At 40.9% G+C, this 13992-nt stretch overlaps 1 protein-coding gene across 1 annotated transcript in view; it reads right to left on the bottom strand.

Annotated features, from left to right (window-relative positions):
• Positions 1-6022: 6022 nt before the first annotated feature.
• The window catches only part of LOC128698962 (uncharacterized), a 70429-nt gene continuing 62459 nt past the window's right edge, over positions 6023-13992 (bottom strand). Inside the window, exon 11 of the mRNA XM_053791419.2 lies at positions 6023-6515. Within this exon, the coding sequence (XP_053647394.1) occupies positions 6353-6515 (163 nt within the window). The 3' untranslated portion in view covers positions 6023-6352. The remainder of the gene's footprint in view (positions 6516-13992) is intronic.

Below are 13992 nucleotides of genomic sequence, written 5' to 3'. Positions count from 1 at the left end.
TATGATTACGATGTATAGAATACAGAGGAATTGACAATGTGAATAGAAGCAGATCTTGACGATTGCCCATGTGCACCCATATGTAAATGAACCCCCATGAGGTTGCAGTCTGTATTGCAGCACACCACATAGAGCACCTGTAGCATCACGATACCTGTATGCAGTAGTGGCTGAGTGGGTTATACCAACGATCACGGCAGACCTAACATATTAAATATTGACATTCACGACAGACTTAGCAAGATGTTATATATTATATCGACGGACATACCATGATGTTCAGTTTGCAGACTCTGGTCAGACATAACCGAAACATCATGAAACCCCTGGCATAAGGAGCAATCCTGCGCTTTTGTATAACATTGTTGTTTAAGGCTGTGCACAATACACTCGACTAAATAACGATTGAGTTTGTACAGCCCATAATTTGACTTATATATGGCATTCCTATCATGTTTCAAGTGGGAGGACTCTGTTACATTTCTTGCCATGATGGAACCGTTGGGTACAATTATCTGGGTGACTGCAAGAGCATTTAACACCTGGCCTGTCCTGATTGAGTACTGGTGTTGGGATAATCTGGTTTCCAGAGGTTTACCTGTCTGACCAATGTATGAGAGTGGGCAAAGTGTGCATGGGACATTGTAGACACCACCCAAATTATTAGGCAGTTTTTAATCAATCTGTTTCACTGTCTCAGTGGTTTTGAAAGTCAAATTTATATTGAGTTTTTTAGTGCCTCATGCAGACAGACCAAATTGTCGTTGTATGGCAAGACCAATACATTTTTCCTGTCAGGCATTTCCCTAGGTTCAGTCCTGTAGAAAGTCTTCCTAGCAGACAGTAGGGCCTTCTCGACGAAATCCCTGGGATATCTCAGTTTTGTGGCTATGTTAAATCTCTTGTCGATTTCATCTAAATACTCAGGACTGCAGATATGGAAAGCTCTCAGGAACATTACCTGGAGTATACCTGTAGAGAGCTTCAGGGGAAATGCCCTTTCAGTGCGGTCTGTGACTAGGCCTCATGGTGGACCAGGGCCTGATCAACCAGGCTGTTACTGCTAGCTGCACGCAGTCCAATGTACGACCCACAGCCCGGCTGGTCAGGTACTGAATTTAGGTGCTTGTTCAGTGCCTGCTTGAAGACAGCCAGCGGTCTATTGGTAATCCCCTTTATGTGTGCTGGGAGGAAGTTGAACAGTCTTGGGCCCCTCACACTTACTGTGTTGTCTCTTATCTTGCTAGTGGCACCTCTGCTTTTCATTGGGGGGACGTTGCATCGTCTGCCGAGTCTTTTGCTTTCGTAGGAAGCGAGTTTCGTGTGCAAGTTTGGTACAAATGCCTAGGATTTTCCAAGTGTATATAATCATGCATCTCTCCCGCCTGCATTCTAGGGAGGACAGGTTTAGGAACTAAGCTTTCCAAGTAATTGAGGTGCTTTATCGCAGTTGTGTGTGCTGTGAAGGCTTTCTGTACATTTTCTAAGTCAGCAATTTCACCTGCCTTGAAAGGTGCTGTTAATGTGCAGCAATATTCCAGCCTAGATAGAACAAGCTACCTGAAGAGTATCACCATGGGCTTGGCATCCCTGGTTTTGAAGGTTCTCATTATCCATCCTGTCACTTTTGTAGATGTGATTGATACAATGTTATGGTCCTTGAAGTTGAGATCCTCTGACATGATCACTCCCAGGTCTTTGACATGAGTTTTTTTGCTCTATTGTTTGGTTGGAATTTGTTTTATACTCCGATGAAATTTTAATTTCCTCACGTTTTCCATATCGGAGTAATTGAAATTTCTCGTCATTGAACTTCATATTGTTTTCTGCAGCCCATTTAAAGATCTGGTTGATGTCTGCCCGGAGTCTTTCAGTGTCTTCAATGGAGGATACTGTCATGCAAATTCGGGTGTCATCTACAAAGGAAGACATGGCACTATGGCTTATATCCCTGTCTATGCCCGATATCAAATAGGTTTGTGTCTACCAAATTCTCATTCTCTCTCTCTTAAAAAAAATATTTCTTCGACTCTCAGTCTGGTTAGCGGCTCGCTAAAAAACGAGTCATATTGGGACTTCGAGTAGCTCACTCATTTCCTTGCTGTCATCTGTGTAGGACCCATCCCGTTTAAGTAAAGGCCCAATATTGGATGTTGTTCTCGACTTTGATTTGGCATAAGAAAAGAAATACTTTGGGTTCCTTTCAATTTCATTTATGGCTTTTAGTTCTTCTCACATTTCTTGACTCCTGTAAGATTCCTTTAGCTTTAGTTCGATCCATATTTCATTGTCCAAGTGATCCTTTATGTGGGTCTCTGTGAAAACCTCGAACATTGCATTTGACTCTAAGCAGTCCACGGATGAAAGGTATTTTGTTGTTCGTTGCTGGCTTTAGACCCTGTATATTTGCTAAGATAAATATCGTCAGATTGGTGGTATTGGGGGAATGGGAGGGATTTTTTCCTGGCACTATTATCTGTTGCGCTGGAGTGGAGGCCATCGACTGATTCCACTCCAGAAATGATTGGAGTTGGTGTACGATTTCTGTCGTTTCCTGCCAGCTCTTTTCCCTTCCTGGCGCTGAAAACCTCTTTCTCTGGAGTGGTTGTGGCTACCCAGGTTGTCCCATGGTCTGGATGCTCTGTGTCTTCTTGTACCCTTTAGGTGGTGTGCCTGACAATATAAGTTATAGTACTGTCCTTCCTGAACTGAAGAGTGACATTTCAGGGTGGAAAAGCTTGCAGGAAGTGAGGTAGCATTTTCCTGTTTTCATATGGGCACGGCATTTCCTGGGGTGGTCAAAATTACACGAGCCATCTGTTTTTCCAGATACTCCATGCCTGCAGATACAAGTGCATAGAATTTGCATAGGCCTGGACTCTGTTTGCCTTGGTTTTATGTGACTGTATTCCCTACTAGTGCGTGTTTTCCTGTCTCATTTCTGTCTTCAGCACTAGTGCTAACAGTGAAGCCTTCATCAGTTATTTTTGGTAATTTATCTTCACTATTTTTTTGGGCATCCCCTTGTGTATTGCTAATTTGTAACATTCATTTTTGCATGCCCTTGTCCTTGTCTATACCTGTTTCCCCACTAGAGCTCCTGTCCCCCTCTAGGCCACCATCATTTATTTCTCTATTCTTACATTTACTGTCTACCAAGACAGCATTTGTACCAGGGGTGATAACACCATCTGGTCCAGGTTTTTTGTTTTCTCCTCTTTTATAGAATTCTGTCATGTTTTTTATGAAGGCCATTTTGATGTTATCTTTTAATACCAATGTGGTTTTATTCTATACTTCGGTCTCATTTGGGCATAACCAAAAACACTTCCCTGGTTAAATATCTCTTGTAGATGATTCCTGAATATCTGCACAAGGTGCGTGTGTCCATTTCCCACAAATTGCATGTAATCCATGCAGTAGCCCGTTTGTTTGTTTGATCGCAGACTACACAGATTTCATGATGTAATTTTATTGGTAGTTTTATTGTATATTCTACTAATAGCTTCCTTAAAGTGGAGATCTATTTATATTGTATCTATTTTATTTGTATGTGTATGTGTTTGGGGCAATCTTACTGCTCTAGTAGTTATTGTTTGGGTGTTTGAAAAGGCCACCTAAAACCCAGTCAGTTTATGAATCCGGTCAGAGGATACCCTAGTTTTTTTTTTTTTTTTACAATGAATCTGTTTGGGTGTTAAGGGTGCCTAGAAACTGTTTTGAATGTGATCATTGGCTCGCTTATTTACAAGATGAATCCGGATAAAATCCAGTCAATGGATCACTTATTTTAATGAATCTGGTCGGGGATTTTTGGGATAGCTCATTAAAGGACCACTGAAATAATATTTAACAGATACAAAAAAAATCTAACTTGCATGTTGGAGATACCAGTGCTGGCAGCTCCTACTATGACAAACGACCGGTGACCTCTGGCATCCTTTTTTACCATCTGAAGTTTTGGGCACTTACAGATCACTGTATTTAACTTTTCTAGGCTTTTTTTCTACCTGCACCACAACAAATGCTATTTTATCACTATTGTTGACTGGTGAAGATTACTGGAGGAATATTTGCTTTTCGTTGTGTATATTGTGACCGCTGCAAACTACAAGATTTATGTATATACACAAGCTGCATACAACTTGTATTTCAAAAGGAAGAAATTTCTAATGTTGGTCACTGCAACACTGGCGAAAGATTTCTGGGGTGTCAGGGCCTTAAGCCATCCAACAACAACAAAATACATTTTATCAGTGGACTTCTAGAGGAGTCTAATGCAATGTTTGCAGCCTTCACAGAGACCCACACAAAAGATCACTTTTACAGTGAAATATGGATAAGTGGGTACAACCTTTTTAGATGCAACAGAATGAACAGGAAACAAGGGGGGGTTGGCTTGTATGTCAAAGAGTCGCTCATCTGCATGGAGTTGCTGAACACCACAAATGATGTAGTTGAAGTTCTATCAATAAAGATCAAGAACCAAAACCTAGTCATTGTGGTTGTATATAAGCCACCAGATGTAGCCTCACAACAGTTCAAGGAACAGCTACTGAAAATTGATTACTGTCTGGCAAACCTTCCAGCTCCATCCCCAAACATCTTGCTGCTTGGTGATTTCAACCTAAGGCATACAAAATGGAAGAATGTAGCAAATAATGTTATAGCTGAAACAATCCCTGGAGGTAGCGCAGATGAAAGGTCACACACATACGAGCTACCAAGTCTCTGGGATAAACACACCTTAAGCCAGCAGATAGTGGAGCCAACAAGACTAGAAAACACGCTTGACCTTATCTTCACAAATAATAAGGATCTGTATTGGAACAATACTCTTCTCCAGACTGAGGGACTGACCACCTCAAAACTTCAAGGGTGATGGACTGATTACATCGTCTTCAAGGATCTTCTGCTTTATCAACTTTTCTGTACTCTACTGAAAAAGCCTACTGTGTAGGCGAAACGTTTCGAAATAAAGATACCTAACTGTTGCATATGTGTCTTACCTAACAACCATCAGTGTACTGCAACGGCACGAGAACGAGATCCGAAGTGGTTAAGGAAGAGGAAGCGAGAAGCTACTGTAGGTATTTGGGCTTTCGTGCAAGGTAATGGGAAGAAGAGACTTATCACGGGTAGATAAAAGGCGAGAATGAAGGGGTTGAGGGAGAAACAAAACAGGCAATGTACCACTTGCGCAAATATACGGGCAGCGCCGCAGTAAGGAATATCATAGCTCACACACAGTGCGCACTCTATACTTTTTTCGAAGAGACATGATTGCAATAAAACAGCCTTGTGGGACTTTATGACCCGTACGGGTTTGGCGCATATTGTGAATATAATGATAATCGTGGCTATCTTGCTATCACTGTGGGGTCCGAATCGGACCGAAACGTCGTCGTAAGCTCCTCTCTTCTATATGCGGGCTATTTGTGTATAGCTCTAGTGGTTCATCATATATTATAGACCGGCCTCTCAGTGTGCAGAATTCGCCTTCAACATCTTGAACACCATAACGCACTTAAGATAAGATAAGATTTCGTTCGGATTTTTAACCCCGGAGGGTTAGCCACCCAGGATAACCCAAGAAAGTCAGTGCGTCATCGAGGACTGTCTAACTTATTTCCATTGGGGTCCTTAATCTTGTCCCCCAGGATGCGACCCACACCAGTCGACTAACACCCAGGTACCTATTTGCTGCTAGGTGAACAGGACAACAGGTGTAAGGAAACGTGTCGAAATGTTTCCACCCGCCGGGAATCGAACCCGGGCCCTCCGTGTGTGAAGCGGGAGCTTTAGCCACCAGGCCACCCACAACCTCCTTCCTCGCTGAAATCCATGTTTTACTTTTTTTAACTGAAGCAAACCTATGGCACCAAGTAAACATTGAGTGCACAGCCTCGCCATCCCACACCTCCATCACCCCTACCTTGATTAGCCAGTCTTATTAGTGTTGTACGTCACCCATACCTATTTACCTTGGTAAAGGAAATATTTAATATATTAACAAAATTAGTGCATTTTCATTGTAGTTTAATTTAAACTGCTCTGGATATTTTAACATTTTATAGGTGAATAAAAATCAGCTTTTTTTTTTAACAATTCGCAACCGCTAAAATTTAAAATAAAAACTGGACAAACTTTTGGACCATTTTGAATTCAGTGACAATGATTTAGGACTGACCAAAATGCTGTTCAATTTTCATTTCCAATTCGCGAGTTTTAAGTTTTACTGACGATATTTGGGATGACTTTCTAAGATAGAACAAGATGCTTGGTGCCACATAATAGCAATTAAAACAACAGTTTTCAGGACGTCTTTGTAGCTACGTCTCTACTGCATGACTCAAGGCCAGGGCGTTTCATTAAGCGCTTCCTGGAGGTACTCTTTGCCCGTTGTCTCCAAGATGTTGGCCACGTCTTCGTGTATGAGGTTGGTCACCACGTCTGCGAGGGGCTCCAAGACATAACCCAACACACCCAGGCCTTCGATATTCACATCAATCTTCCTGCAAAGATATTCATGATGCGTAGTAGGTTTGTATATGTGAGAAACAATGGTGTAATTGGTTATTATCAAGACTAAAGATGGCTAGACTGCACTAAACTCAAGTTTTTTCCCACTTATCCAACGAGTCGGAATTTGCCCCGGAATTTTACCTAACTTTCCTTGGATCGAACCTAATTGCCCCCCATTTCCCCCCCCCCTTCCCGAGTTACCCGCAGATGGAACAGTTTGAAAAGATGTCGAAACGTCGATTGTGTTTTTAAAGAAAAACATCTATACAAGTAAACATGGATTTACAGACATTTCGAATCTGTAGGTCACTCAGCACAGCCATAGAAAATATACAGCATCATAATAATAAGGATAAAATTAACAAAGGCACCTAGCATAAATACTATCATACCAAGCTGAAATAACCATCATCAGTTAAGACCTATTAAATTGTTAAAATGCTCTCCTAAAAGTTCCGCGAGATACCTAGAGGCAGCTCAGTAATTATAAAAATCATGATTAAGACAAAGATCAAAGTCGTGGGCATACTTCTTAAAATATTCTCCAGTCACTGGCACATCACAAGATACACTGAAGGGGAACAGAAGCACCTGCGAACAGGTGGCTATAGGTGAGGTGTGCGAGCTTGGGGTATATAACGGGAAGATTATTTTTTTGTCGCAGTTACTAAACATTACCAAAATAACAGAGCCTGTGGAAGTAAACCAAAATGTAGATGTTATTTGCACGGATTCTACAAAAGAATTTGACACGTGACCCTAGAGTGATGTACGGATTGGTCCCTCACTTCATGGACTAACAGAAACAGTAAGGAATTATATATTCAGATTTCTGACAGAACAGTGGTAGACAAGTCATCTCTGGGGAGTAATATATACAATATGTCAAGGCACGGTCCTAGCACCTTATTCTCACAGCAGACATATATATGTCATGCCGAATATGTAAAACTTGTGATTTTTACTTAAATAGCAACGCAATTCTTGCCGAACAAGGTAAGCAAAAAATTGTATATATAATAACTTCGCAAAAATAATACTGAGTCTAAAGAAAAATATATTTGTGTTTTTTTATTAAATTATTGTAAACTTACCTAAAATATATTTATTTGGATTAGGCTAAATTAAATTGAGCTTGTTATAATAAGGTTAGGCAAGTTTCCTAAGGTTCGTTTGGTACAAAATTATTAATTTTTACATTAACATAAATAAAAAATATCTAAATGTATAAGAGAAAATTTTAGAAATTACAATTTTAAACCATACCCCCGGCCGGGATTGAACCCGCGGTCATAGAGTCTCAAAACTCAAGTTCTTGCTAATTTACCAATTTTACCTATTCGGACGACAAACATCAGCTACAGTTTCAACTCTATCTGATGTTTATCGTGCAAACGAAAATGACGAAATGGTCAATGGTGACAAATTTTAGTTGTTTAGGTATGGGAGGAATGAAGACTTAAAAAAAGAGCAGTGAACACAGAACACTGGCTGATAATATCGGAGGACAAATAGGTAAACTTAATGCCAGATGTAATTTAGCAAAAACAGTAAAGCTAATAAAATGAATAATGAGAATTCAAAACAAAAATATCACTAGTGATTGTACTTTCACGTCTAGAATATTGATTGCATTTATAACTCCACTAAGTCAGGGCATCAACCGAAGAAAACGGTCATGACAGTCTCCCAACCAAACTATTGCACACAACCATACAATATCGTGCTTAGCACTGTCTGGGATCCTCTTCCACTACAGGATATGTATAACAGTCACGAGCAAAATTTTTCATACTTGAACCCATAATACCTAATATATCAATAACCACCACTTAGAAAAAAAATAGTCTGTCTTCCATAGGACAAGACATCTCTTTTCCCTACAATATTATTATTATTATTATTATTATTATTATTATAATCAAAGGGGAAGCGCTAAACCCGGAGGATTATACAGCGCCTGGCGGGGGGATGTGTAAGTAAGTTTATTCAGGTATACACAAATACAGTTACATAGAATTATCATACACAGCAGCATATGTGTAGAGAACCTAGGATAACCCAAAAAAAGTCAGACAGAGTGACTTATTTCCATTGGGGTGGAAGACATTCAGGCTTAATTCGGGGAACTGGAGCACAGATCCAATTCCCTAAATCAAGAGCCCCTCACCAACATCAAGGAACCTTCCTTGAGGGGTTTCCCTACAATAAAAGAGAGATGTGGATCACGTGCGACACCGACCAGGCTGAAAAAAACATCGCCACCACGTCTTGGAAACATTGTAGATGAAATAGTCTGACTTCACTCTCAACACATGAAACTGTTGTTGTCCCGCTTTAGATAGTACAAGAGACTTTTAGAATGTGTTCAGTACATCCACAAACATTCTACTACTAATGTAAAACATGTTTCCAGCCCGAGGTTAAATAAGATACCCCATCAATATAGCCAAATTAATACAATTGCCTTGTACTTCCAAACCCGTCTACATAGCAGGCCATCACTGAGAATTTAAAACTAACACCTTAACAATACTACGTATTGGTGCTATGGACACCTGGCAGACTACTGCCAATAACCAAGTACGAGTCTGCGGAGACACTGGCCATAACTTTCCTCTTGCGATCGCTCATCATCATATCTAAACTGCAGTGAAACGTGTACAGTTTTTCTCCAGAGCAACCCGACCTCCTCAACCTCTAAAACACCTCTTAACATCCTTGTATACAATCCTTAAGTCCTTGTTATACTTAAAATTCTCCTACATTTCCATTCTCTGACATTGGCACCACATCCCAGATCTCAGGTCCCAGCCGACTGGCACCACTGTCTCACCATCCCTACACTTCTTTCTCAGATGACTTCCCCGGGCTCGGGTCCATTCTATATCTAAGACTGTCACATATATGCATGCGTCCCTCACACTTTTCTTCCCTTTCTAAACAGTCAGATTTATTCTTAAAAACTTCTACCTCCCCCGATACACCAAAAATCTTATCTCGTTCTTAACCACCAATGTACCTATTCAATGCTGTGTACTTCACAATGTACCCTTACTAGCTCGATCGTTAGCGCACTCAAGCTCTCACACTCAGGCCCGGAGTTTGAATCTCCTCCGGTACGGCTGGAAAACATTAGGGACTTGTTTTCCTAAGCCATCCGCTGTCCTTGTTTACCCATCAGTAAAATGGGTACCTGGGTGTTAGTCGACTGGTGTGGGTCGCATCCTGGGACAAAACTGACCTAATTTGCCTGAAATGCTCAGCATAACAAGAGGCTTTCTGTATAGTAGTATGTCATTGATTTCAGCTAGGACTGTATACCTATTACTATCCCATCGTCTTCAGTTTATTTGAGCCAATGAGATAATTGAGACCACAACAACATACCTAGAAGAGAAGTGTCAAGAAATAGATCTTGAAGTTAACCCAAGACGAGGAAAATCCATTGAACAGTTACTTAAAAATTTAAGTGTTCAAATGTATTGTACAGCTTCGACTCCATTAAAAAAAAAAAAACTCCATTCTCCGAGTACTTACTAACTACATATTTAAAAACGCATTTCTAATGACAATGAACTGCCGCACAAATTTCTTGTTACCACTGTGCCTTTACCATCTCGTGTCAATTTCAATGACTAGTTCATAGCTACCTCTTACTTTTCCATACCACTGTATTACATATACTACCAATACAATAAGATCACAGTAAACAGGTGATATAAAAATATGCAAAACAACCACTGTGAAAGAATAGTGAAATTCCAATTCCATAGTTTCTTGATAATGAGAGAAGTCACGAAAGCGCTTGGAATTTCACTATTCTTTTACAGTGGTTGTTTTGCATATACTACCAATATTACAATGGAATATCAAGATACACAGGAGGAACCAAGGAGAGTTAATTGTCCATTTCCCGTTTTTTTTCCTGTATGTACGAGTGTGTAAGAAACAACCATGTAATAAAGTCGGACTTCCCACTCTAGGTATGTTTTATTGAAGATTTTTCGATCCTTGTCCTAAAGAATTCTACAATGAAAATTCACTTCTGGTGCGCAATATCTCGCATCCTTAACTGTCGTTCATTCCCCCCCCCCCCCCACATCACGACAAAGCATAAGTGGTACACCATCTGACTCTCTCCTTCACACCCCGTCTTATGTATCTGACTTGCAAAGCTTAATATTCTTATCTAAACCATTTCTCTTATTAGGAGATTTTAAATCTGCTCTGGGAAGGGTCTCACTGCAACTCTGAGATCAACTAGTCTTGTCTCACTTTTCCATCTCTATATAACCAATGGAGACCTTACGAGTATACATATCGATCCTTTTAGCTGCAGACTTCTAGCTGCTCATCTTCTATAAGATTAGAATTCGACTGGATCGATATAAATGATCCTCACGACAGTGATCATATCCCATTTCTCACTGCCTCTCATACACCAGTTTCCCTCGCCGATCCCAAAGGGAGTTTCAACATGCAGATTGGACACTGTACAAAACAGTGTTCTCCCTGCTTACCCTAACTGGTACAGAAGTTACTAAATCATCTTTCCAAGTCTATCAGCAGCTACGCTCCCCATCCCCCCGAGCCTTGAGTGAACATTACGAGAAATGCGTCCCCTGGTGGTCCCCAGACTGCGATCCCGCAATTAATTTCCAACTACAACCGCACATACCTGACAAAAACATTTTAAGACAATGGTGAAACAAGTAGCTAATAAACTAGTATATACAGAAGGGAGTCAGGTGAAAAGCTGTGAGAGGGTAGAAGTAGCAGTTGTACAGCTGAGGTAGGTCGGGTTTTTGAAGGACCTGTCGTCAGTGGAGTAACATTGAAGTGTTCCCTGGTGCAGACCTGGTGTTGATGACCGGTGTCATCAACACCAGGCTGGGTAGTAAGCTGTTTGCCGAAACTTTGGAGATGCTCTAGAACCTATGTCGGGGAACCGGGGTAAATTACCCCAGATGGGGTAAAACTGAAAATCTCGGATGTAATGGAAGCTTAATAAACAAATAAAATTGCACAAAAACTTGTTTGTTTTACATTTTATTATTTGGTTAATTTTGCGTCTTATTTTTGAAGTTGCTTTATCGCGTATAATACATACTTCTCAGCCTGTATGATTGTATTCTCTATACAAATGGATACAATAAACTATTTTGAATTTCAGTGGCCTTGCGTTTTCCGGATTTTATGGACTTTCAGGTCTAGTGGGTAATTTCGCAGTACACAAATTTGCTTTGGGGGTAATACCTAAAATGTTTGCCGACCTCTGCTCTAGGAACCGGATTTCTGTGGAAAGGTGGTGGTTGCTGCTTTCATGGCGGCCTCTAGACACCGTCGACGGTGTAGATAATTTTCACAATTAATTAGTCAAGCTTCTCCGAAATCCATGAGGTGGTCCTGCTTGCTTCTGTACTTCACACGTACTTTTGCGGGGGTGGGGGGGTATCGCAGTTACACATTTTTATGTCCTGGTAGGCAACGCTTTCGCCTCTCACACAGCAGTCGTGGTTCGATCCCCGGCAAGGGTAGAAACACTGGGTGTGTTCCCTTACACCTATTATCCCCATTGTCTGGGTATTAGCGTGGGGTGTTACCAAGCACCATGGCTTGTTGTAGTGTTTTAGAATCTCAGGTTAAAGTGTTAAAGAAGGAGGCTCTACTTCTTCAGGAGGAAAATAGGAGACTGAAGCTTCGCCTAGATGAGTTTGGGAGTGAGTGTGAGATACACAAATAACCCGCACATAAAAGAGAGAAGCTTACGACGACGTTTCGGTCCGCGTGCTCTCTCTGCGGCTCTACCACAGGATCTCTGTAACCTTCTCTCTACCATTGCCTTTGACACTGCTCGCCTGAATACACAAATTCATTCTTCCAAACTACAGAATAAACTTCAACGTCTCATCTCAGCTAGCCCTTGGTCTAAATTCTCCCTCACTGTTACTAACTTGTCTTCTGTCTCACTCTCTCAGTATGAGCTTGAACTTCTTGGTTTGGGCCTTTCCTTTGTCACTTCGCCTACCCCTCGCGCTGGTATTGCCCCGATTAGCTCTTTTGATTCCTTTCGTCAATCTCGCTCCCGTAATCTTCCTGACTTGTCCACTTTTCGTGGCACTCTCCTTCCTGCTCTTGTTAGTCTGTTTTCTAAGAATCACCACCTTCCACGCCGTTACCAACTTGCCCTTTCTTCTCTTAAATCCAACACTAACATTGTCATACTATCTTCTGACAAAGGTAATTCGTTTCCAACCCTCTCGATCGCATCAAGAGAACTTTCAACAAAAAACTAAGGACTCTCTCCGACCTCTGTCCTCCTGACTTTGACTTTGACCTTGTTCAACGGTTTAGTGTCATCTGTCCCTCTTCCCTATTTCTATGGCCTTCCCAAAACTCATAAACCTGATATTCCTCTCCGTCCTATCATATCCTCTAGAGCAGTGGTTCCCAAACTGGGGGTAAATTACCCCCTAGGGGTAATTTAACCATTTTTGGGGGGTAATGGAGGGGTAACAGAAAAAAAGTTATGAATTCTGAAAATCAAGAAAACAATGCGGTACCCGGTATGAGGATTATTGTTAACTTTGTCTTAGTATATAAAGTTGTAAAGTAAACCTATTATAAGTAAGTAATAAAGTTAAACCAAATAACAATAAACATCAAAAACTAATATACAGTATTAGAAAAGAAGAAATATATAGCTAAGTGTGTGGAAACCCAAAAGTATTTTGACAAGTATGCTTCAGGACAAAAGTCACTCAGTAGCCCAGATCGACCTGTCCAGTACGCGTCACTCACTTCCTGAGGCTGCCTCTATTTCACACTGTCAGTTTATCTGTGAGCATCAGCCGAGGTAGACATAAGCTGGTATGAAGCCAAGAATTCCTAAACTAGCTTCAAGTATGCAACTCCATCCATCCCACTGATGTTCTTGACATCTTTGGTAATAGTCATTAGAGATGCACAATGTTCAAATACAATAAATAAAAGAAAATCTCAAGTGTTTTAATTTAGCCATATATATCAATAACAACAACATTTTGTGAAAGGGGTAACATGCTTTATGTGGCATGTTAAATTGGGTAACAAGCTGAAAAAGTTTGGGAACCACTGCTCTAGAGGTTCTGTCTCTTATTCTCTTGCTTCTTGGCTGGCCAAAATCCTCACTCCCTTTCTTGGTACTTTTTCTCCTGCCCACCTCAGTCACTCAAGACTTCACTGAACGGGTTCACTCTCTCCCAACCTGTAAGATGCTTAGTCTTGACGTTGAGTCCCTCTTCACCAATGTCCCTCTTGATGATGTCCTTGATTTCCTTAGAGAGAAGACCCATGAAGGGTTTCTTCATCTCCCTATAACTACTTATGTCTTTCTTGATCTTATCCGCCTGTGTGTGGACTATAACTCCTTTTCCTTCCAAGGGAAATATTATTCTCAAACCTTCGGTGTCGCTATGGGCTCTC

This window comes from Cherax quadricarinatus, chromosome 55 (genome assembly GCF_038502225.1).
Source record: "Cherax quadricarinatus isolate ZL_2023a chromosome 55, ASM3850222v1, whole genome shotgun sequence".
NCBI classification, from domain to species: domain Eukaryota; kingdom Metazoa; phylum Arthropoda; class Malacostraca; order Decapoda; family Parastacidae; genus Cherax; species Cherax quadricarinatus.
Note: the sequence above shows the minus strand (reverse complement) of the source record. Positions and strands in the feature narration are given on the sequence as shown.